Source organism: Drosophila kikkawai, chromosome 2L (genome assembly GCF_030179895.1).
Source record: "Drosophila kikkawai strain 14028-0561.14 chromosome 2L, DkikHiC1v2, whole genome shotgun sequence".
NCBI classification, from domain to species: domain Eukaryota; kingdom Metazoa; phylum Arthropoda; class Insecta; order Diptera; family Drosophilidae; genus Drosophila; species Drosophila kikkawai.
The window spans coordinates 26,541,085-26,566,653 of NC_091728.1; the positions used below are offsets into that span (position 1 = coordinate 26,541,085).

General features: G+C 37.4%; 2 protein-coding genes across 9 annotated transcripts; one reads left to right on the plus strand and one right to left on the minus strand.

Annotated features, from left to right (window-relative positions):
- Positions 1 to 1,685: 1,685 nt before the first annotated feature.
- LOC108070937 (alpha-amylase A-like) lies at positions 1,686 to 3,368 on the minus strand. Its single transcript, XM_017161591.3, has 2 exons — positions 3,153 to 3,368; positions 1,686 to 3,089 (listed from the first exon to the last, which is right to left on the minus strand). The coding sequence occupies exons 1-2, from the start codon at positions 3,357 to 3,359 to the stop codon at positions 1,782 to 1,784; spliced, it is 1,515 nt and encodes a 504-aa protein (XP_017017080.1). The 5' UTR covers positions 3,360 to 3,368; the 3' UTR covers positions 1,686 to 1,781.
- Positions 3,369 to 10,265: 6,897 nt separating this feature from the next.
- On the plus strand, positions 10,266 to 20,340 carry ZnT41F (Zinc transporter 41F). Of its 8 annotated transcripts, none has more exons than XM_017161594.3 (10): positions 10,266 to 10,284; positions 14,592 to 15,033; positions 15,126 to 15,272; positions 15,409 to 15,571; positions 15,775 to 15,928; positions 16,964 to 17,194; positions 17,556 to 17,664; positions 19,654 to 19,823; positions 19,887 to 19,957; positions 20,017 to 20,340. In XM_017161594.3, exons 2-10 carry the CDS (start codon positions 14,734 to 14,736, stop codon positions 20,124 to 20,126), a joined length of 1,455 nt encoding a protein of 484 aa, XP_017017083.1. In that variant the 5' UTR covers positions 10,266 to 10,284; positions 14,592 to 14,733; the 3' UTR covers positions 20,127 to 20,340. The 8 variants fall into 8 exon arrangements, with proteins under 8 accessions (XP_017017083.1, XP_017017085.1, XP_070140191.1 ...); XM_017161596.3 differs by lacking the exon at positions 10,266 to 10,284 and adding an exon at positions 14,362 to 14,446; XM_070284090.1 differs by lacking the exon at positions 10,266 to 10,284 and adding an exon at positions 14,362 to 14,446 and having other exon boundaries at positions 15,129 to 15,272.
- Positions 20,341 to 25,569: the final 5,229 nt, after the last annotated feature.

The following is a 25,569-nucleotide window of genomic DNA, read 5'->3' on the forward strand; positions in this document are numbered from 1 at the left end:
AGTAAGTATGGAAAAAAATTTCACCGTTTACCATATCTAATAAATTTTAGGTACCTCGACGGCTGTGAATGCCAGAATACTTTCGCATTTAGAGGGTATCCGAATTCACTTGGTGTCTCCGAAACTGGAGTTCCCCCTCAAGACCGAGGAGGAAATGGCCCAGATAAACAAACAAATCAAGGAGACTCCATTGAACTACGTAAGTATAATAATATAATTAGTCTGTTTCAAATTTTTTAAAAATATTTACTTTTAGATCGAGGCTTTTAAGAAAATGGTGGGACCCGAAGGACTGGAAAAAAATATAGAGCGTTTTTTTGCTAAAGACCTAATCATGAAAATGAATTACGCAGGGGGTCCTGACAAAATTGGCTTATCAGCATTTCCACATTTGAACGACGCTTTGTTTGGTACGTCTTAATATGAATTTATTAATTATATTTATTTATAAATGGTTTTTTTGTAATTTTTAGAATCTTCTCGTTCGGAGGGCCGCAGCTTTGGCGACTATATGAAGAATGTACGCGAGGCCTTCGGCAAGGCTAAACAGCGCGAATATAAGGCCACTTCAAAGGCAAATAAAATGAAGACCTCAGATTAGTTTTCGTTCCTTATTTTATTTCTGCTTTTCTTATTTTTTAGTTTTAATTTAGTTTAAGTTTTGAAATCCGTTCCTTATTTTATATAATATGTTAACAACAACGCGTTCCTTAATAAATCATACTAATTAGAAAAAAAAAATTATTTTTAAAACAGTTTTTTAATGATTAATTTTATTTATTTTTGTACTCTCTGGGGAGGACGAAATTCTGGCCTTTTGAAGAATTTCTTCCTCCCTTCTTCGAAAGGCCAGAATTTCTTCCTCCCCCAGAGAGTACGAGCATCGACGGATTCTTCGTACATCCAATTTTTTATACTCTCTTGGGAGGGGAAATTCCGTAAAAGATCAGATTTTTATACGTTCTGGGGAGGAAGAATTTTTTCAAAAGGCAAGAATTTCTTCCTCACCCGAGCAGCGACGGCGGGATCAAAGTACATGAATTACCCCGGCCACGCATGTATAAAAGCGAATTAGACTCCCTCCTCCCGTTTCTATGAGAAAATAGTACTACTTTCTTAGGGAAAAGTCCGACTGGGTATGTGCTTACCAAGAGCTGCGGGCCGCCTTATATAGGGCCTGGCGAGGATCAGTGTGCCTGCCGTTGGCAATTAAGTTGCCCGAATAGTGTGGCCAGCGCCCGTTCGGTCCAGTGTGATTCTAAAAATACACATAAATAAAACACGGTACAATTGGACAAAAACACTTTAACAGCGCGCAAGCAGAACAGTATTGCTCCACATGTCAAAGTTAAATATTTTTTTATCTGTCTAGGGTGTTTAAAAATTGTATTCTGATAGGAGAATTGGAGGAAAGTTGTTAGTTTTTCAAAACTGCAGATGTCACGGTGGTCGATGTGGTTTGTGCCAGTCTTGGAATTCATACTCCCTCAGGCCGTTTTATTTTAACCTGATACTACATAAGTATGGCGTGTTCTGGCCAGAAGTCACCAGAACAAATTGTGTTAAAAATATCAAGGGAGACGCTTATGTTAAACAATGAAATGTCTCTGGCGTTTGAAAAATTAAATTTTTGCTTGGGTTTTGCCCTGAACATAGCTTAATGCTCCACAAAGTATACTTGTCCATATGATAATAATCTCTTCATATATTTAGAATTAGTAATCTCATTAATAGTTTCGGGTTCGATATATTTTGTTTGGCTGGGTCATTGTCCCACTTATTTACAACTTGGCGTTGACATGAATGGCCAGGACACCATCCTCCTCAGAGCTACCAACATAAATACTGGCACGTCCGTCAGATCCAACAGTGACGGTCTTGCCACTGCAGGAAGAGCCAATCTTTGAGCCGGAAATGACGTCGCAGTAGGTGCCGGCAGGCAGCCCAGTCTGCAGGGAGCTGTTGAGGTCATAGTTGTCGTTGTTGAAGGCGACGAATCCCTTGCTACCGCGGCTAAAGGAGATCTGGTTGCTGCCGTTGTCCCACCAGTTCTGGATGTCGTCGGAGCCGACAGTGTTTCTGAAGGCAACCATGTTGTTGATCTGGCGCCAGCGGTGCTCGCACACCCAGCCGCCGCTACAAGAGTTGTCGCTGTTGAAGATAGGAGAGGCGATATTGTGCCCGTCAGTGGTGGGCGGGCCCTGGTCCGTGTCCGAGAAAGAGAAAGAGGACATCACGCGGGGCGTGCCGAAGGGGTGGGCCAGCATGAAGGCGGAGGCCATCTTGTACTGTTTGGCCACCTTGTAGGTGAGCACATCGGCGCCACCAGCACCGTGGCCGCGCTGGTTATCGTGATTGTCGACAAAGACAAGAGAGCGATCGGAAGCAGCGAAGCCCCAGGCGGTGCCCCAGTTGGTCAGGTATCGCAGTTGGTCCTTTCCACGGAAGACCTTACCGATGGAGTCAGAGTGGCGGAACTCAGTGATGGCACCCATGCCTGTGTACTCCGACTTGCTGATAGCCTCGCCGCCCATGTCGATGACCTCCTGCACGATGTAAGCCTTGGCTCCAGACGCGAAGCCGTGGTCGGTGTTCAGGTTCTTGAGGCGGCCGTAAATGACGCCCAGATCTGCGGGCCACATATGCTTGGCAGCGTCCACGCGGAAACCGGCTACACCAAGGTCAATCAAATGGTCCAGGAACTCGACAACCTTGTCTTGCACGTACGAGTTTCCTTGGTTCAGATCGCGGAGACCAACCAGCTCACAGTTTCGCACTTCGTTGGCATCATTATAGTTGTTGATTCCGCAGGTGGGATTGAAGTCCAGTGAGGAGTAGGGAACTCCAGGGAAGCTCTTACTGCTGGGGTTGGCGGTGCTGCCACCAGTGCCGTAAGTTCCGCCATCGGCAGCCATGTGGTTGAAGACAACATCGACATAGATACGAACTCCGGCATTATTACAACGACGAACCATGCTGGCAAACTGCTCCTCGTTTCCGGAACGGGTGACCAACTTGTATGATATGGGCTGGTAGCGCTCCCACCACGGACGACTATCCTTCACGGCGTTCTCATTGACAGGGGACACCTAGGACCGAACGAAAATTAAGGATATCTTAGCAGATTACAATCAGCGAAACTATCGTCTTACCTGGACACCGGCAAAGCCATTGGGGCCTAGGAAGTTCTCGCACTCGGCGGCAATGTCGTCCCACTTCCATTCGAAGAGATGGACCATGCCGCTGCGGCCTGACGCATAGTTGGTGTCGAACTGGGCAGTAGCCAAGGCCAGGAAGCCGAGGCACACAATAATCCTAGCGAGAAACATGCTTATGTTCGTTGAAAGCAAGTCCCCCATTGATTGAAAGCGGAACGCTTGTGAGCCTTATATAGGGGGTCTGAAGCACCTGCAAATAGCGATCGGCGTCATCGCGAGAGGCTTTGGTTAATTGAGTGATTTGTGATGCATATTGAGTTATCAGATCGATTGGGGTGACACAACTCAGCTTGATAGGGGGGTCTGTTGGCAGCTATCGCGACCGAGATAAGATAAGACCTGGGTTCGAAGATGCACAATCAGTTTGCTGTGATTCCGGACATGTGCACGTCGTAGCCGGATTAAACGTTTAATTGACCATAAATAAGTATTAGTCGGATTAGAATTGATTTCTTTTTATAAGTGGCTAAGCCTTCCCACGCGACTTTGGTTAATTCGTTTAAATCACTCAGCCCCCACATCGCGAGGGAATTCCTTGGTTCCTTGGCATCCGGCACACGCTATGGCCCCTTAATCAAATCGATGAAAACAAGTTGATAACAGAAGCCTACCACTTGGGTTATTTACAAGCAGAGATGCGCGCAAAAACACTTTAGTGAAGGGCAGTATATTTGGCTAAGTTTTACGATGGTCATCGGAAAAACATGTAGTGCTTATCAGGCCGAATTTTGCCTGGGCAAATAAATATGACCGCTTAACCAAAATTCTTACGCTGGGACTGGCGAAACGCAATAAGCAGTAATCGAAAATGTACTATCGATGATCAATAATTGTATTAATGCCTATTTTAAAAGTGCGGCATTTGCATCGCAATGCAGACACGCGGATTTTGAGTGGTCGATTCGTGGCAGCAAACCATCAAGTGGCTATAGTGAGGACAACAAAGCAATACACAGAGAGAGTCTAGAGCTCAAGTGGCTGCTTGAGCGAATTTGATTGGTTTTTGCATTCGCAAGACTACTTCATGCAATTAAGGAACTGCATGCTCCAGTGACTGCAAACCTTAATTACTTTTTTGTTCTTTTATCTCAGATAGCCACGTAACTTGGATGCATAGGAGCTCTTGAACTGGCAAAATTCGATAAGTTTTTAATTAAGAGAAAAATGCCCCAAGATAGCATTCGGCCCTGTTTACCGCCCACCCTTCAATCCTCACTTGCATACAGCAAGCTTCGAATTTAACCAAACAAAAAAACGGACGTTTGGCTTAGGGCAAATCGCTACCTGCCAGGTTTCCATTATTTTAATTTTTTCTGTCTAAAATACGCACTGCATGGATATTTTCTGAACCAGAATCAATTTTTATCAGCAGCGTTGAGCTGCGACTCTGGAAATGCAAAGCCAAAAACGAACAACTCATTGTTCGCAACTGCAAATGAGGACCTATTCAACATGTTAGCTGCACCATCTGATCCATTTATTGCATTTTTGCGACATGAAAATTCGCAAAGAGATATGTATATAGATATGTATAGAATTTAGCAAATATAGTCCAGAAATGCCTATTAAAAATTCCGTATAAATAGAATGCTTTTTAATAATAAGTAGTCAAAAGCTACCAAAATAAAATAAATTCTAAATTAAAAAAATATATATTTTTATTTTTGAAAATATTCTTATTTAACCAAATTAATAAAAATAAAAAATTTATTATTATTAATAATAGTATTTTTCAGAGTGAAAACTTATATTTTTAAAATTTAATACCCTATAAAAAGGCGAATGTGTGAACGTAGCACATTAAGCAATACACATATAACTTTTACAATAATTAAAGTATTTGATTATCTTATTTGGCTTAAAAGTTATGATTATGACTTTTTTTAATTTCGCACCGGTGTTTGTTGTAACAAAAAAATAAATATTTATAATTAGTTTTTTTTTTTTAATAATATCACCAAAAATTTAGATAATGTGGCATATTACATTTTATTATTTATTTTGAAAACATAAATGTAAATATTATATAATTTAAATTTATTTAAAACCATTTACTTTTTTCTATTTTTTGAGAATCAACCATAGGCATCAAATTAATATTTGTCTTTTTTAAACAATTACATTTTTTATTTTATTTAAAACATCTATGTTTTCCGCAAAAAAAAAACATCGAACGCCGTGAACAGCGATGTTTTTCCACGTCTTCGCAGTGAGTCTTCACCATATGGTCCTATGATACTCTAATGCAGTTTTAATCAATCAGCTACTTTATTAGGCCCTTGAAAGAGACTATATATAATTATACGTGTTATTTTTTTTTTTATTATTTTGGTAACACGACTACGGTCGCACCGGACCAAAAAGATAAACAATAAAAACGGCCGCAATTCGCAGCGTATTACCATGAATTTCTGAATTCCTCGTCAAAGTATTCACGCATAAATGTATGCGGAAACCTCTAAAATTATGTTTTTATATCCATGCAGAGTATTATAATATCAGTTAGAAGTTTGCAACGCAGTGAAGGAGACCTTTCCGACCCTATAAAGTATATATATTCTTGATCAGCATCAACAGACGAGTCGATCTAGCTATGTCCGTCTGTCCGTCTGTCCATCCGTCCGTCTGTCCGTTTCTACGCAAACTAGTCCCTCAGTTTTAAAGCTATCTGAATGAAACTTTGCATACAGTCACTTTCTATATATGTCGGAACGGGCCGGATCGGACGACTATATCATATAGCTGCCATACAAATGTTCGATAAATTTATAGAAAAAAATTATAACTTGGCTGTTTTTCAACATATTTTAATAATTTTTGAGATATGGCTTTTTTTTTTTATTTTAGAATTTCTGTTTTTATTTTATGAAAATCGGACGACTGTATCTTATAGCTGCCATAGAAGCGATTGGTAGATAAAGAGAATATGTTAAGCTGGGAATGTAAAACTGTAACTGTCAAACTGTAAACAGTAAAGGTAAAATGTAATGAAATAATATCTGCAAGGGTATACAAACTTCGACGCGCCGAAGTTAGCTTCCTTTCTTATTAAATGTTAAAGTAAAAAAGATTTCACAAAGACCCAATATATTCTCGGTATAAGGAAAAAAGTAAAATAAAATAAAACGAAATTCTAATATTAAGGTTTAAAATAAAGAGTTGGTGTCTAAGTTTTGATGTTTTAAATATCATTTTTAATAAAAATTAATTTTCCAAAAATTTTCTGAAAATGTTCTTAAATTAAGTCAAATGAAAAATATTCAATATTTTTACAAAGTGAGTGTGTGATTTACCATTGAGTGGTCGTGTATAGATTTAAGTCATGAACGTGGTCGTTGCATACTTTCGGGCATGGATTCTGATGCACTTGGCCGAATGGCTTAAAGGAGTTCATAAATTTCGCCAGACCAGGCCAATAAAATATAATGCACTCCCACGGCCTTACAGCGTTGAAAGGACAGCAAAACGACCAACTGAATTGCCAGGCAACCAGTCCTGCGCTAATAAAAACCAACTTCTGACTTTGGCTCCAACTCTTTGCAGTGAAGCTTCCTTGCCAGTATCACACGAAAATAAAATGGAGAATAACGAGTGGGATGAACGAGGACGAGGCGGGGTGGACTGGCGACGAAAAGCAGGACTGCTGGCGACCACGCCCTAAACTGTGCGCACAATGAAATGTAGTTGAAAATTATGAAAATTATCTGCCACGCCATTTTTATGCCAGAAACTTTGCATCTAAATGTCCATAAAAGCGGAAGTGCCGCGACGCTGAAAAAAATCACGGACGAAGCAAATGGGAAAGCGAAGATCTGAAAAAAGGAGCGAAATGGAGGTCTGGTCAGCTATTTATGGGCGTGGCAGACATTGCCAGTCGAGCTCTTCGGACCTTTGGCTTGGAAATGCCGGACAGATGACATGTCCTCCTTAAATTTACAGTGCCGTAGCAATCCTGTTTTGTGGGGGAGGAGGAATTGTTTGGATTACATTTATACAACATTTTCTTGTTTATAAGGAGATTTGTCCTAAATATGGGACAAATTTTCCTCAAATTGAAGGTGAATTTTTTCTTACATTTAGAAAGATTTTTCTTGAATGTAGAAAATTTTAAGGTAAGTTGCAATTGTATGTCGTTGCTGCTGCATTTGTAAATATAAATAAGCAATAATAATATTATTTTTGTTGTAAAAAATAATTGTTAATAAATATTAATAATAATATTTTTTGTTCTTGTATTATAACCAAAACCATATTATTATTGTTTATTAACAAAGGCGGCCAAATTGATTTTTTTTTTATTTAAGGGCGATTTTTTTAAGTCGATTTTCCTAAAATCCAAAAAAATAATTTTATGAGTGTAAGTTCTGGCTTTGCTTTTCGTTCTTATTTATTAAGTTTGTGTTTTGCTTACATATTTGTCTCAAGATTTTTGGACGAACAATAAACTAAAAGAAAATGAGAGAGATAGGCAAAGAATTGACTAACTGCTTATTTTATATGTATATCTCGTTTTTTTTGCGAAAAAAAAATATTTTTATTGCTATATTTTTTTTAAATAATTATCAGGTATCATAGATTTTGTTCGCACATTTTTATACCCTTGCAGGGTATTATAATTTCAGTCAGAAGTTTGCAACGCAGTGAAGGAAACATTTCCGACCCTATATAGTATATGAATATATTCTTGATCAGCATCAACAGCCGAGTCGAGAATGAATGTAAATTGTTAACTGTAAAACTATAAATACAATATTTAATAGGACATTTTACATTACTTTGTTTTTGATCGGCATATAGGTACCATATGTACGTATGTATGTATGTACACACCTGATCATATTAATAGGTACAGTCTCCGTTTCTCATAAATAACAAGTGAATAATTTTGTAATCAGTGATTTTTTGGCAACTTAAGGTAAATTTCGTATAGCTACTATCAATTAAGAGAATTAAATATTTATTTTTTTTAGAAAAAATGGGTCGAAATTCTTATTGTACTAAAGAAGAAGCTCGATTGGTTCTTAGTCTGAGAAAAGATGGCAAATCTTTACGAGCTATTGCCAAATTAATGAAAAGGTCCCATAATTTTGTTAAAAATGCATTAGAAAGGAAACCAAGACAGGAATCCCGTGGAAGGCCAAAAAAAAACAACGGTAACGCTTGACCACTACATAGTATCTTTAAGCAAAAAGGACCCATTTAAGTCATCGACGGCTATTGCAGCAGATATTGGGAATTCAGTTAGTGCTCCAACTATCCGAAGACGACTTCAAGATGCCAACCTACCAGGAAGAATTGCCAGAAAGGTTCCATCCACGGTTTACAAAGAAAACAGTCAAACATGGAGGTGGTAATATAATGGTATGGGGTTGCTTCTCCTGGTATGGCGTAGGTCCAATTTATCAGACTACGAACAGAATGACTGCTGAAGAATACAAATCCATATTGGAAACAGTTATGGTACCATATGCTGAAGAAAATATGCCATTACGTTGGGTATTTCAGCAAGACAATGATCCTAAGCATACATCAAGGCTTTTATCTAAATTCTTTGAGGACCAAAAAGTTGACGTTCTGAAGTGGCCAAGCCAATCCCCCGACCTAAACCCCATAGAAAACTTGTGGGGAGACTTAAAAAAGAAATTGGCAAAGTATTCATTTTCAAATAAAGCACAATTATGGGATGGTGTCCAAAAATTGTGGTATGAAACACCATTAGAAACCTGCCAGGCTCTTATTAAAAGTATGCCAAAAAGAATAGCAGTAGTGACCAAAAATAGAGGAGATACACTGGATACTAAGTTAGTAAATACAAATTTAGAAAAAAAAACGCAAAATATATATTTAAATTTATTTTTCTCATCAACACTTGAAGTGTACCTATTATTTTGATCAGACTGAAAACGTATCTAAGACACAAAATGATCTCCTTTTTGTTATATTATTATCCTATGTTACAATGAAGTTTATTTGATTAAAAACAAATAGTTTAAGAACCAATGAGACCAAATTTTAAGTTTAAAATAATGAATAAAACTATTTTCTGTAACCTTAAAGTCTGAGTTGATGTATGTACCTATTATTATGATCAGGTGTGTATAATTTAAATTGAAACTGCAAGAGGTATACAAACTTTATCATGCAGAAGGTCATGAATTCAAGTCAAATTTTGTAAAAGATCTCTGCTTTAAAAACCAATTTTGTAATTACATTAATATGGTTATATCTATTATAGTTTATACGCTACACAATTTATTGTTTGATTTACCTCTGTACAAAATAACTGTGATCCACATTCAGAAAAGAAACTCAAAGGAATACCACTTATATAATTTGTTTATGTATAACCAAATTTCTTAATTGGTAAAAATGTAAAGATGTTTACATACATATATCAGCTTGGGATTCGGAAAAAAGATGTGTTTTGCACCACCAGCAAGAATCTGAATGAGTATTTGTTTACCCACCGTTTTTTTCAAATCAGAACTATCACTTTGACTGGATCACACAAACGGCCTTTGTTTACAAACGACAGCGAGGCATTGAGATATTTCAGCTGATCACTCACTTCAGGCGGCGCTCCGAGTGGCCTCTCAGCTGATTAGCACTTCAGCGAGAGAGCCGTAAAATGAAATGCCGGCACCAGCGCTCAATAACTCACCGTGTGCTCTCAGTAGCACCCACCCCTCGCTCTCTTTGTGGGTCTACTTTAGTCGTCCCGGTCGCCTTCGCTGTAGTTGAACTTCACGCGTCGCTGAGAGCGCGAGGAAAGTCGGTGCTCGCGATCGTAAGTTATATGAACAGTGGGTTGGCGGTTATGCGAACTAAGCAAAGAAATTAAAAAACGTTATCAGTGTGGTATAGAAACCCCAATTCGAAAGAAAACAGGCCCAAAGCCACTCATAGGAAACAGCTGGAAACGCCAACACTCAGTGCAGTGCTTTCACACATATAAATACATATGTAACTGTTTATGTAAATATAAACAACGATCACAGACCGCCGAGAGTCAGCAGCAAAACCTAGCGCGAAACAGAACAATAATACCCACAGTGCGGAAGGGGGGGTAAGTGAGCTACTACCTCAATTATAATTAAGATGGGAGGATTGGGTGGGAAGAGGGCTCCGATTCACTCTCTCTCTCTCTCTCTTTACACTTGCTTTTCAACCATCAGCATCACAGTGCTGAGAGAGAAAGAGAGTAAGAGAACGGCTACGCAGTGTCAAAGTCAAACCTGTTGATAAGGTCAATGCACGTTTCCCGCCGCCCTTTGTGTAGCTTATTGCAAGCTGAACTCCAACTGGGTGAGTGATACTTTGTGAAAAAAGTTCAGTTCGCTGACACTCCGCTATCAATGAGCATGCCCCTCGTGTCGCCCGAATCCCAAGTAAAGACATTCGGAAAAACTTAAAATACATTTTGGCTTAGATGTGTTGACTGCTATAAATAATGTGTTATTATTGGAAAACCAATGAACGCAAACACAGCAAATAAGAACAAATCGAAGAAACGACTACCAACAATAAATTTCCTACAAATCAGATTCTCGAAATAACAATGTATCACGTACTTTTTATCAACACCGTGGGAAATAAATCAGTCCAAATTCCATGCACATATGTATGTACATACACACATATGTGTAAGGTTTTATATATGTACCCTCACTGGGGTACATAAGGGTATAAGGACTATAAATCAGATTTTTGCCTTGATTGGAAAACGGGGCTTGCCTGATATATATGTATGAGCTGCATAAAATAAGATATTAGCCACTGTACATACCTTATAATACCCTGTATACCGAATTTATAGTACCAATTAGAAAAGAATATGACAAAAACGATAGGACTAAGAATCTTTTTAATGGGCAATGGAAATATGCAGGAGAAGGCGACACAAAAAATGTATAATAATTAACATGTGATAAATTTCATAATAAAAGACCGTACTCTAAAAGCGATATTGTTTGAATGTTTGAAGAGTTGCATCATTGTAAAAATACCTTTTTATTTTGGTTACATTTTCAAGTGAAATTATTGTAACCTTTTCGGATTTACCAACGTGTCGATAAAAAATCGTGGTTGTAGGAACTCTAAAAAACATAGTTCGGAATAACCAGAATGTGAAATGTGGTTAAACGTTAATAATATGTAACAAATTTTTATAGATAAAAGTCGCCAAAGAAAAAATTCTGGTGCACTACGATTATAAACGGAATTAACGTTAATTTGTAAGAGTTTTTTTAAATATTTTTTTACACCATCAATGCTAAAGCACTTTATTGCCTAATAACTACAATGTTTTTGTCATCTGAAAATTTCTATTGAATGATCTATTCATCCTACTACTGCAATATGTTATTAAAAAAAAAACAGTATATACGATTTTTTAAATGTTTAAAACATTGTTAGCTTTTAAAGCTCTTTTAATGCGCCTAAGTGTTGCCCATTTTCTATAATCAATGGGGGTGGTCAATTTTTCTCTGTGTACCCTACATATATGTACATGTCTGTCATATAGAGGATCTATGTGTCGCGACAAGTTAATCAAAGTAGATAAGTGATTTTAGTGCCGTGTTGGAAACTTCAAAAGTAAAGCTTATCGCAGTTTGTGTGCTTGAAGGCCGCGGAATAATAAATGAGACTGAGCGACCGAACGTACAAAAAAAAATGGAAGATAAAAATACAATAGAATTATCGCCCTACACATATCGTAAACATACCAATAATCGCTTATAATTGTATTAGAGCCTGTTTCCACCACCAGTTTCGCTGGCAGATAAAGTCCGGGGGAAGAGCAACAAGTATTAAAAAAGAGTGTAAACAAAATTATGCGTAACAAGTAAATGAAGAAAATTCCGACCCCATAGAAGTAGGCAATAATTGCATAGTATTTAAGACAACTAAATCCTGTCCTTTTAAAATGTAATTTATCGCACTAATTTATATGTTTTTAACTTGTAGCGTTAGGAATATATTTACCAATAGATTAAATAGTATTTACACATAAATTGTTTTCTTTTTAAATTGAATTCTGGTCAATTGATATATTATTTTAAGCTAAAATCTCGTAAGTTACTCTATTAATAAAGGCATCGATTAGGGCTTTCATGCCTGGCTAAAAATTGAGTTCATGAATCTATAGTCAAAATGTCTGTAATTTCGAGTACAGGACCTTAATGTTTTTACTCTTTTTTTATAATGTTACTGATAGAGCTTGATAATAGCCATGGTAACCCTGCATTAACAGATTTTTATTTTACATTTTTAAGTTCATCCGTTGTGGTACTGTGGCGCCATAAAGTTGCAAGACCCCAGTGATATTTGGAAATAGTATAATTCCAAACAAATAACCATAATCTCTTATAATATATAAACAAATTTAGACGAACGTTTTTCTTTTTATGTTATTGTGGGGTATTTAATAAATATGTTCTAAACGAACATTCTTATTAATCTGAAGGCTAATAAGTCCATAAAACATTCTTTAATAATTGATAAGCTATTTAGTATGCTCTAATAAAATCAATGTCGTTTTGCTTAGCTTACCGGAGTAATATATGTACAATCGGATATTAACTTAATTTTGCCATCGCTGTGGTGTTCAATCACTTTTCTTTATTCCAATAAGTTTCTTAGTTTTAGCGATTTTAACATGACCAAATGAAGGATTTTTTCTGAATTTTTCATATAGTTGTCTACATTTCGTATGACTTAACGTAGATTAATGACGGGTTTGACTTCACCTTTGCATATTTTTGCAATTATTCTTATTTGTTATTTAATAGTAATTTGCTTAAGGGGGGACATCTGAGTAACTGGCCAAAAAAAAGCCGATTTTCAAGAATTTTTTTTGGCCAAATGAAAAAAGCAAATCGAGAAATTTTAAAGTTGGTTTTATAATGTTATATGTATGTGAAGTACAAAATACATTTTTTTGGAATAAATCGAAAACAAAATGGCGGCTGTGCAGCATTTCTTCGTAGGCTCTATTTTTTTGAAAGGGGTCCATGGCCGGAAACCTAAAGTTCTTAATTTTTGAGCTAGAACAAAAAATCAATTTTGTTAGTTTCTGTATCTCAACCGCTATCGACACACGTAGGATTTTTTCGATATTTTGATTTTTAGCAAAATGGTGAGTGATTAAATAAAAAGTTCAATTTTCATGAAAAAAAACGTCACAAAATTGCTGATAAAAAAAAAGTAAGCAAGTAAGTGATTTAAAAATTTAAAATAATATACATATATTAACTTTTTTGCGAATTTAGTTAAAATTTTTCCCAATAATTTTATAATATTCAGCATTTTAAAAATGTTTTTTTTTTATTATGCATCTGGAATCTTCTTTAAACTTCAGAAAGAAGCGATCATCCAAAAAATGTTCAAGAATAATTAATTTTTAGCTTTGTGTAAATACCTTTAACGCGAATAAAGCGTGTGTAAATACTTTTGACAACTAACATGCTTCTAATATTTTACTTTTAGCATTTTCCCATGTACCGTAATCTTTCGCATTCATTTTCGGGTTGCTTCTGCATAAATCAAGCTAAGCAACAAAAATTATCAGGCCTGTTCTAGTTTCCACTTCCGCAAAATTTATTCGGATTAGGATTTCCCTGACCTGTTCTAGTATTCACTTCCGAAAAATTCTTACGGATTCGTATTTCCCTCTGTTAAGTCTCTGTTAATTTGCAGGAGAAACGCACTGAAACTTTCCGTGTGCCATTGGGCCGGCGTATTCAAATCCGCAAAATCAGAAATTAATTATTTTAAAATACAATGCAACTATATCTATATACTATATTACAAATGTTAATTGTATATAAAGCTTTGATGTCTTAGGAACATTATTGCATAACTAAGTTTATAAATAATTAAATTAGTTATAGCCTTGAACATTATTGCAAATCCGCCGGCCCTGTTCTTGTTCCCAAACGGAAAAAGGAAATGAAATTTGCTTATATTAAAGGGAAATTCGCAAATGTTATAAATTTACTTCCGAGGGGGAACTGGAACAGGCCTGTTGGTGTTCACTGTATGAGTATCACAAAGTTTTTATAAAATTTTTACTACACCTATGGCGATTTTACAGCTTGTCCGAAGTTTACTTACGTTATTTACGTTTATTTTCATATTTTCAATTAAGGATTCCATATTAAATAGAGTCTCGAGTACATATTTACAAGCTTTATTTGTCAAACTTTAAAATAAAATGTCAAAAATAGGTGAGGTTTTTAAAGCAAAATAAAATGAACTGAACATTTTTAAACACTAACGCCCTAATTCGAGGTGTCTTTGCGTTAGCCTCGATAGCCACGTATACATATCACTATATAATTACTAATTGTATTATTTCCAATTTAATTTCAGATAGTAATGTCCTGCCTAACAATTGATTTCATGTAACAGATGCCAGGATGATGACACAATGTACACACTAAATTACAATAACCGAGCGAGGTGGTAATTAGCATATGCTGCTCAAAAGTTACAGCTAGAAAAAGAAAGGACCATGTCAAAATATCAGAAGCTCAGCCACGCTCTGCCGCCAATCGGCCACGAGGACGAATGCGACGAGGGCTTTTCGCTAAATCCGTACTTTGATGATAATAGGCCGGACTCGGCCAATCCAGCTACTCGGTCTGAAGATTTAAAAAAATACCGCTCCAGCAGCAATGGCAAGGCCACCTACAACAATAGCAGCAGCAGCGGGAGCATGGCCTTAACAGGGCAGGAAATACTGCGAACTGTGGAGGAGCAGACGTGGGAGGTACCACTACTGGACGATTGCCATGACAATGCGAACTACCGGGTGAGAAGCGCTTAATTTCTGGACCATTTATATTCAGTGGTGCTGTCAAATGCAAGCCCCTATTTATAAGCAATTTCTGTGGTCCCGTACAGCAGTCGGAGCCGGAGAGAATGGAATTTGAAATAAAGCTGGAGTGCCGCAGCGGTCATCCGGGATTTGGGGCAAACTTAAAAAGCCAATCGGCGCAGGAGGCCAAATTTAAAATTCTCCTCGCTATTTCTCTCTGTTGCATATTCATGGTAAGCAAGCCCTTCACGTATTACCCATCCGCAACACTCCATGGTATACCCAAGGATTTGCATGCACGCACTCCTGATTTAATTATGATCAATTTCATGCCTCCGACGCAACAAACGGTCTTGATGTCAACCGCAGGTCATTGAATTCCTCGGGGGCTACGTGGCCGGAAGCTTGGCCATTATAGCGGATGCCGCCCATTTAGCATCTGATTGTATTAGTTTTGTCATCGGCCTAGTCGCCATTTGGGTGGGCGGCCGGGCGCCGGACGAACGTATGACCTTTGGATACAAGCGCTTCGGTAAGTATCCAATTAACTCTGACACCATGCTAATAGAAACACAGCTGTGCTCGCATTAATTCATCGCATTCCGTCCCAACACATTGCACTTATGTCATACGTTCCTTCTGCCTAGCCTCAGTGTATGCCAATCACTCACGTCTTCTGATTTTGGCAGCTAATAATGCCGATTTCCTGATTTTTTATTTGCTTGCGACTTTCAGAGGTTTTTGGTGCCTTGGCCTCGATATTGGGGATCTGGGTCTTGACCACCTTTCTGGTGGTGGTGGCCATTCAGCGAATTTACTCTCAAGACTTTGAACTGAACGCCGATGTGATGATGGCCATATCGGGCATTGGCATTGCAATAAATATTGTGTAAGTTTATATGGGCTATATACATACATACGTATGAACCAGATTTTAAAGAAAAGAAAAACGAAATAAAAAATCATATATAAACAATGTCAAATCTCAAGGTATATGAAAATATATTGAAAAACAACGAAGTTAATTGTTATTTGTTCTATTACTTTTCCGATCATTTCTGTTCCGAGTACAGTTGATCGTGGTAATCATTTCACTTAATCTATTCTAGTTTTTATACCCTTGCAGGGTATTATAATTTCAGTCAGAAGTTTGCAACGCAGTGAAGGAGACGTTTCCGACCCTATAAAGTATATATATTCTTGATCAGCATCAACAGCCGAGTCGATATAGCCATGTCCGTCTGTCCGTCTGTCCATCTGTCCGTCTGTCCGTCTGTCCGTCTGTCCGTCTGTCTGTTTCTACGCAAACTAGTCCCTCAGTTTTAAAGCTATCTGAATGAAACTTTGCAGATAGTCTTCTATATACTCTCACTGCTATATATGTCGGAACGGGCCGGATCGGACGACTATATCATATAGCTGCTATACAAATGTTCGATAAATTTTTCGAAAAAAAATTATAACTTTGCTGTTTTTTAACATTTTTGCACCATTTTTTAGATATGGCCATTCTATATTATTTCTGAATTTTGGTAAAAATTTTATGAAAATCGGACGACTATATCTTATAGCTGCCATAGAAACGATCGGGAAATTAATAGGAAACAAATTATAACTTCGTTGTTTTTCAACGTATTTTCATCTACTCTGAGATATAAGCTTATTTTATTATTGTAGAATTTTGGTATAAATTTCATGAAAATCGGACAACTATATCATATAGCGGCCATAGGAGCGATCGGTAGATGTAGAGAAAATGTAAAGGTGTGAATGTAAAACTGTAACTGTCAAACTGTAAACATAATAAGTATAGTTGAAATGTAATGAAATAATATCTGCAAGGGTATACAAACTTCGGCGTGCCGAAGTTAGCTTCCTTTCTTGTTATTTTCTAATGTTGTTCATAGTGTTTGCTTTTCCACAGAATGATATTCGTATTACATGGCTCCTGGTTTATGGGCGGAAAAGGACACGGTCACAGTCACAGTCATGGTCACAGTCACTGTCACAGTCACGGGCACTCCTATTCTAACCCTAGCTCACATATAACTGAATCCAGTGAGTCATCGCTGATGAATGCAGAAATGGCTGATAAAATTCCCAGTGAAAATTGTATTGTTATTCCAAATGGAACAAGATTATCTCAGAGTGATGGGTAGGTACGCAATAGAGATTTTTGCCAGAATACCTCGAACTTTATAGTAATAAGACGTTAGAAAAAATCGAACTATTAATAGCTCACATAAAAAGACTAAGTGAACTATGAAAGGTATATTATTTTATTCGTAAAGCTTCGAAACAAAGAAGAAAACTCAGGCCAAAAACGTTTGAACTGGTTGCCCTTTTAAACCAACCCGATATCAGACTTCTCATACACGATACTTAGAATCAAAAGATTATCTTTCAACTTAACGCTAAAGATTTGGGTACTGGGTATTCCACGTCGATCAAACTTTTTTCTGGCTTTCTTCCTGGTTTTTGTTATATAAATATATAATTTTTTTTATATTTTCCAGTGCTCACGATGAGAAGAACCTGAACCTGCGAGCGGCAATAATTCATGTAATTGGTGACCTTGTGCAGAGCATTGGCGTTTTTCTGGCCGCCGTTTTAATTAAGTTTTGTGTGAGTTTCCATTTTTTAGAACAATGAATGAAAGAAGAATCTGTGTAATTTTATACATTTTTTGTTAAGTTTCGGCTCTTTAGCTCGGCGATCCTTTTTATACCCTTGCAGGATATTATAATGTTTGCAACGCAGTGAAGGAGACCTTTCTTGATCAGCATCAACAGCCGAGTCGATCTAGCCATGTCCGTCTGTCCGTTTCTACGCAAACTAGTCCCTCAATTTTAAAGCTATCTGAATGAAACTTTGTATATAGTCTTCTACATACTCTCTCTGCTATATATGTCGGAACGAGTCGGATCGGACGGCTATATCATATAGCTGTCATACACTCATAAAAATATTTTTCTAGATTTAAGAAAAATCGCCATAAAAAAAAATCGCCCTTAAACTAAGAAAATTTTTCTGGAATAAGGAAAAGGTTTTCATGAATTTAAGGCAAGGCACAGTAAAATAAAGAATAGCCGCCATAAATACACTTTTTTAGGGTTAATTTACATATTTTCCTCAAATATAGGGCAAAGTTTTCGGATTTGCTTCGCTCAATTTCTTTCTTTAATTACGGGAGAATTTTCTTTGTTTTGCTGGTCAACTTTTCGTAAAACTATGGCGAATTCTTTTGGCAAATTCCGCTCGCGTGCGCCTACAATTCCCAACTGGTTCAAACGTCTCTGGCATGAGGTGACGGTGGCCGGCCAACACTTAATAAGAACAATTCTCTTTTGCAACACCAAAAGTGTTAGCATTTGGCCGCCTTTGTTAATAAACAATAATAATATTGTTTTTGTTGTAATACAACAACAAAAAATATTATTATTAATATTTATTAACAACATTTTTACAACAAAAATAATATTATTGCTTATTTACAAATACAGCCAGCAACAACAAACAATTGCAACTTACCTTCAATTTTTCTACATTCAAGAAAATATTTCTAAATGTAAGAAAAAATTCACCTTCAATTTGAGGAAAATTTTTCCCATATTTAGGACAAATCTTATAAACAAGAAAATGTTTCTTCTTTTAAGAAAAATCGCCCTAGATTTAGGAAAGATTCTTTCCTCAAATTTAGGGCAAATTTTCTCAAATCTAGATCGACTCGCCTTTGGAACCGTTTCTATGGCGAATTTCTAAATACAAGGGCGAAATCGGCTTTTTAAGGGCGATTTTAGGCAAATATTTTTATGAGTGTACAATTTTTCGATAAATATTTAGAAACAAAATATAACTGGGCTGTTTTTCAACATTTTTGCACCATTTTTAAGATATGGCCAAAATATATTATTTCAGATTTTCAGATTTAATTTTATGAAAATCGGACAACTATATCATATAGCTGCCATAGAAGCGATCGGTAAATGTAGAAAAAATGTAAAGCTAGGAATGTAAAACTGTAACTGTCAAACTGTAAACACAATAAGTATAGGTAAAATGTTATGAAACTCTGCTTTGTGTGTGTTTTCAACATTTTATTTACGCTATGTATAAATATACAGAATAGCTCGATTCTTAATGATCCAATTGCAAACTGCAAGGGTATACAATCTTCGGCGTGCCGAAGTTAGCTTCCTTTCTTGTTAAACTTAAAGTTTTTTCGATTTTGAAAATTCTGTAAGAGCACCTATACGTTTATAATTAGAAGGGCCTCCACTTTTCCAAGAGAGTCTGTGTGTCAATAACAGAGACTGAAGGGAAATTCCAAAGCAATTAAAAGTTAGAGAATGAAGTATTTCGAAGAGGAAGCACATATTGTTATTAAACAGGTAAAGAACAGGTCAGACAAAATTTTCAGTAGCCCAGTATATATATGTACATATGTACATATTTATATATATTTACCTATATATGTACATATTTAACTATGTTCGCTATCTAATTATAGGAAAATTATGAAGTATTTAGCCGAATTTTCAGGTCTTGCACGTAATTTTCAATTCAAATTTAAAAAATAAAATGCTAAAAAATAAAAACTTTAAATCATTTTAGCCGAGTGCAAAGTATGCTGATCCGATGTGTACACTACTTTTTTCTGTCATTGTAATTTTAACGACTGTCCAGTTGTTCAGAGAGTCTGTGTCTATCCTCCTGGATGCCGTGCCGCCGAACCTCTGCTTACAGAGCTTGCAACGCGACCTGTCTAGTCTTGAGGGCGTCAGGTGAGTGGACCAACCGATGGCATCTTAAAAGCCTGAGATCATGAGTTATTTTTTTATTGGCAGATCGGTGCACCATCTAAACGTGTGGCAGCACACCAGCCAGCACAGAGTGCTAATGGTGCACCTCGTCATAGGTAAGAGTGCAGTGTTTGCCGATCAGCAATTTTCTCAAATTGAATTGTTTTTGTTTCAGACACACATAGTGATGGCGAGGCAGTGGTGGAAGCAGCCACAAGGCTAGTCTCTGGTTCCAAATACAAAGTCAAGCATTCAACAATTCAAGTTGAACGAACTACTACGTAGCCCCTGTGGGCCATCATCACATCAACTTATTTTCAATCCATTTTATGCAAAATTCTGACATGCAAATGTAAATGGCTATTGCATTTGAAGAATCATGTGATTATACCCACTCGTGGACTTACCTTAGCTTGCTTTTGCCTAGTTATATTTTTCTAGGATAATCATACCAAAGAGACGACAAATTGTTTCAAATAAAATAATATGAAATACAAAATTCCGCTTCTAGAAAACAACAGAATTACAGGCTTACTGAGTCCTGAGTCAAGACTCCTGAACCACATCATAAATATTGTTACTTCTGACTGAAGGCAGTCGCTTTGACTAACTTTAACTTTAACTTTACCCAAAGGTACTTCAAACAAATTAATAGATTTATTCTCCTAAGGAAGTACCAAGACTAGATGCTTTAACAGCGGTTTTTTACTCAATCTAGAATATGAATGCATTCTCCCGAATGGTACATACATTTTTGGTTGGGTTTAAGCTATAATATCCTTGTACCCTATGCGTACCGTGTATCGCTAGAGCTGAAACTTACCGTAGAAGCAGCAGACTGCTTTTTTCAAAACTTATCCTATCAGAGCCTGACCGAACTTCCCTTTCCGTCGGATTCCCTGCGGCCCTTAGGTGATGGGGCCGCAACGTACAGTACCAGTCCGCGGTTGGTATATCCGGATTCTGGCGCTGCAGCAGCTTCAGCGCCCGGTCCGCTTGGGTTGGGATGGGGAAGAGTACCTTCGCCTTTGAAGTGGATGGGATTAGCTCCCGGTCCACCACCTTCAGCTTGGCTCCCTCCCATATCGCCTCCAACTGACAGACCGCTTGCGTCAGCCACTTTCTCCTCGAGTCATCTTCATGCACTTCAGGATTTTGACCCCATTTAGCCACCCAGCGCCACCGAAGGTGGGCATGGGAGCTTTGGAATCTTCCTCCATCCGTGCTTACAATGACTCAACGAGCCGCGCATGCACCTTCTTCCACTGCGCCTCGGGCATTTTGCCGGCTTCATCGCTTCTGTCAATGAGGGCCACGATTTGTCATTTGGGAAGGGCCTGCCTCCTTAGGCCGGCATTGCCGCTTGCTCCCCGGGCTCCATACAGGCGCTTTCGGCTGAGCGTTGCTTTTAGTTGGCAAGCGTCTCCTCCACCTTGTTGGCGAATCCTCCAGTCGATCTCATGTGGGGGAGTTTGGCGAAGTAAAGCCCCCCCTCAGCGATTTTCTCCTCAGCCCAGGTAAGCTTTGCCTTCTCCTCTGGGGATAGGGCGGTTTTTTTCTGGAGCCGATCCTGGATGCGGAAGGCTGCCTTGTACAGCGCCTTGGCCTTCATTCCCTCGCTTGACCGCTTTGGCCCGTCCCTGCGCTGGGAGCTGGTGCCTGGTTTCGGCGAGTGGAGAAGGCATTCTTCCTTCTCTTTGGAGAGCTGCACGCTCTCAAGGTCCGAGTCTGTACCGACTATGGCACGTGAGCGGCTCAACTTCCCCTGCGTTGTTTTTTCGGCAGTAGCGTTGCAACTGACATGACCTGCTCCCGTCACATCAGAGGTGTACCCGCTGGCGACAGACAGAGAGGATTGCTCCCCCCTGTGCTCGCCGGTGGTAGTGGTCACGCCTTCCACTGACGTTTGGGCTGACATCCCAGTCCTGGTTTCTTTCTTTAAACCCTCTAGAATGGTTTCTTTTCCAGGGGTACATCCCCACTTGCGTTTTATTCCTTCCGCCAGGAACCTCCAGCCATGGCTAACGGCTCACTTCCTTCGGCTTTTTAGGGCAGAAGGAGTTGAACCGTAGCCTTTGCTAGACACTGTATTATCGCGGACGGGGCAAGCAGCCTGGTGTCCGGGTTAATACAGTGCCCATTGCCCAGCTGGCACCCTCGGGGAGGGTTCAGATGGAGGATTTTTGCCAGCCGTAAACATAAATATAGGTAAAATGTTATGAAAGTCTTTTTTGTGTGTGTTTTCAGCACTTTATTTATGCTATGTATAAATATACAAACAACTTTTATATATTTTCTTTTATTTTTTTTTCTTATTATTTTACCAGAATGGCTCGATTCTTCGACGTGCCGAAGTTAGCTTCCTTTTTTGTTTTGTTTAAAATACCAGCCAATTAAATTTACAAACTAAACTAAACGTTATGCTTAGGAAAGTTTTCCCACAACCTCGGCAACTCCTTTCTCTAGCATTTCGGCACCAGAAGAGCTGACTGCGATTTAAAATATTTCAATATGCTTATTTGCGCCGCAAATTTATTAAATTAGTGCTCCATTAGTATCCATGATGTGAAGACTACAGCGAACCAAAATTTGTTCAGCCCGTTATTAGCAAAACTCAGAATAACCAAACCCATTTGTTGAAAGTGGCCAGCTGAAATTATTTGGGAAATTTAAAAAAATAATCCCTAATTGAGGAAATTGTAGATGAAATTCACATTTCGTATTTTATGTCTAACAAAGAGCTTAAAAATTAAGAAAATGTCAATCTTTTAAGTGTCTTAAAGTGTCATAAAGTATTCTTGGTGGGTTAATTTAGCGATGAGAAAGAACGATAGAGTCTGTGTCTATTCCCTGTAAGTGACAATGTGACTGATTAATAAGAAAATAATCAATAGTAATATAGCTTTGTATTTTTTAGTTGGCCGTAAACAGGGCGCCCACTAATGTGACACGGACTTCGACATAAGCCATTTACTGGAACGAAACATAAATCTGATTAGAATATCATTTGTAATTTAAGGGCTCGACAGTAAACTTCTTCCCAGTTCGACTTCAGTGAACCGAAAATTGGCAAATCAAGCATGCTCCCCACCCATGCACACACTTCCTTAGGGCCTCTTAACACACGAGTGAAGTCAAGTTGAAGCATCTTAATCAAAACAGAGTGGGCAGACTAAAACTGGAATGGTCAGGGCTCTTGTCAGATGCCCTGTCGCGTTAACTTGAGGTCCATTTAATCCTCCCAAGACGGTTAATGTGAGTTGCCGACCATTTGCTGGTCAGGCGCATGCTTCACGGTTAAATACGCAATTTATAATTTATGGGAATAAACGATAACGAAACCGAATATCGTAGTTTCTGTTTAACTGCAAAAGAATTTGCGTTTAAGTGATGACGTGTGAGTGTGAAACATAGCACATGAGGGGTACCCATAATGTCCAGGCAATAAATAATAATATAATATTAATAAATCTTTTCACGAGTCGTGCTTAGCACTCTGCCTTTTAACCCTAGTTACCCGATTTGGTTAAGCTGTAACGAGTTTTTGAAAGCAAAAAAGAAAACCTTCGTTTTCTGGAAAGTAATAAACTTAAGTACTTAACTATATATTTTAAACTGCTCATGCGACGCACGTCATACTTAAAAATCCACATTGTGCCTAGCGTAACAATGCACTATGGGGAATTTGGCCATTTTTATGGTATTTGGTCATTTTATCAATCTTTTAATATATGAGTTTTTTTATGTAAACATATTACAAATATATGGCTCTATAAAATGTAGTACCAGAAATGTTAGTTAACAGTGCAGTGCAGGCTTAACATATCCACTGTTAAAGTCGGCTGTTGTAGCCAAAATGCACCTGATTGAAAACAGCTATTTTTTGTTTGGTTACTTTAAAAGTGCGAAACTCAAAAGTAGAACCAATTTTTGATTAAAATTTTGATGGAGACCAATCGTAAGGGATTATGTGTACTAATACCATATATTGATCTGTGCGTGTATTACTAGTATATTGCGATAATCCTTAGTGTTTCTCAAGGTAATTAAAAAAAAAAAAAATATAACACTTTAAAAGAAATTGAAGATGAAAATGACGTTTTATATTTTATATCTGATGAAAAGCTTGAAAATAAAGACAATTTTTTGGTATATTTTTGTACATATTTAAGGTGCTTAAATAAATTTTTTCGTAAATAAATATTATAAAATGGCGGACTAATAAGTAGTTCACTGAAGCGCCTCGTCACAGCAGTCCCTAATTGGCGGGAAATGTGCAGCTCGTAATTCTTGTCTAAAACAAAAAATCCAAAAAAATTTTCAATTTTTATAAGTGCATTTTATAGTTAAACTAAGAAAAACCGGAGAAAATCGTGAAATCGGAACTTTTATTCAGGTTTAAAAAAAATGCATTTTTCGGGATAAAATATTGACTTTAACAACCGTTTTAGTTCAACTAGAAGAGAATTTAATTCTAAAGAGAATAAGCCTTTATTCGTTTCAATCGGTCAATAAGTTTTTTGTTATCTTTCCCGCCAATTTGAAAAAATCGTAAAAATGAAAAGTGGAGAAAACGCGCTTCAAAGTTTTCAAGCGCTCGCAAACCTGCTCGGCGCTCCTTTGCTTTCATCTCTGTATCTTCGAAAACACTTCGAATTGGCTTCTGAAATTTTTGTGGTATATTCTTAGATAAATTTTCTATCGATTCAAGCAATAAAAAAAAATCGATTTTTTTTACCTTGTAATTCAGGAAACCCCCTTAAGGGGGGGGGTAAGGTTAATTCGGTGCAAAAAAGGCCACTTTTCATTATTATGGCGGAACGGCTAAAGTTAGCTTAATGAATTAAATACCATATAATAACACAACATTTGAATAATTTTTGATAAATTTTGTATTGAAAAATATTTAGAGGTAGAGAAGTTATAGGGAATCTCCCGAGTCGCCTCCAAAAAAAGTTGTTTTGCGGTGTACATCCTAACAGTCCACAGGATCATCCGATCTAAAAAAATTATACCTCATTCATTAAAGGATAAGTGTCCCGAGGTATTCAGGAAGCGTTTTTTTTTTTTCGTTTTTTTGTGATTTTTTAGGAAGTTTGAAAGTCAAAAACCCGATTTTTGACTAAAAAAAAACGTCATTTCTTAATTTAAAAATATATAAAAATTAAAAATTAAAAAAAGGCCGACGTGAATACCTGAGGAATTAGTTAAAGAATGTGTGTGTCAAATTTCAAATCGATCGGTCCAGTAGTTTTTCTGTAATCGTGTACACCGATTGGAAAATTTGAATTTTGCAGGAGAGCGCTTTAAACTTTGTGATTCTCATGCATTGAACACCAACCGACCTTCGTTCAACTCCGCATAACTTCGTCACTCTGATCGATATAAAACTTGGACACAATATTCTAAAGATGTTGAACTTTCAAAATAAAAAATAAAAAAAAATTGACGAAAAAAAAAATTAAATACCTTACCCCCCCCTTAAGGGGGTCTTCTCATTGGGAAACTTTTTTTTCCATTTTTTTTTTTAAATTTATTTATATCTTGGGATGTTGTGTATATGTCCCCAAAAGGATTTTTAGATATTCGAAATACTTTAGAAGATACAGACTTTTTTGTGAAGCAAGATCTTCTCAAAATGAGCTTTTTTCAAACTTCAAACGCGTTTATCTCGAAACCACGTTTTTCGAACTGGCGGCCATGATATCTCCAGTTCAACTGAACCGAT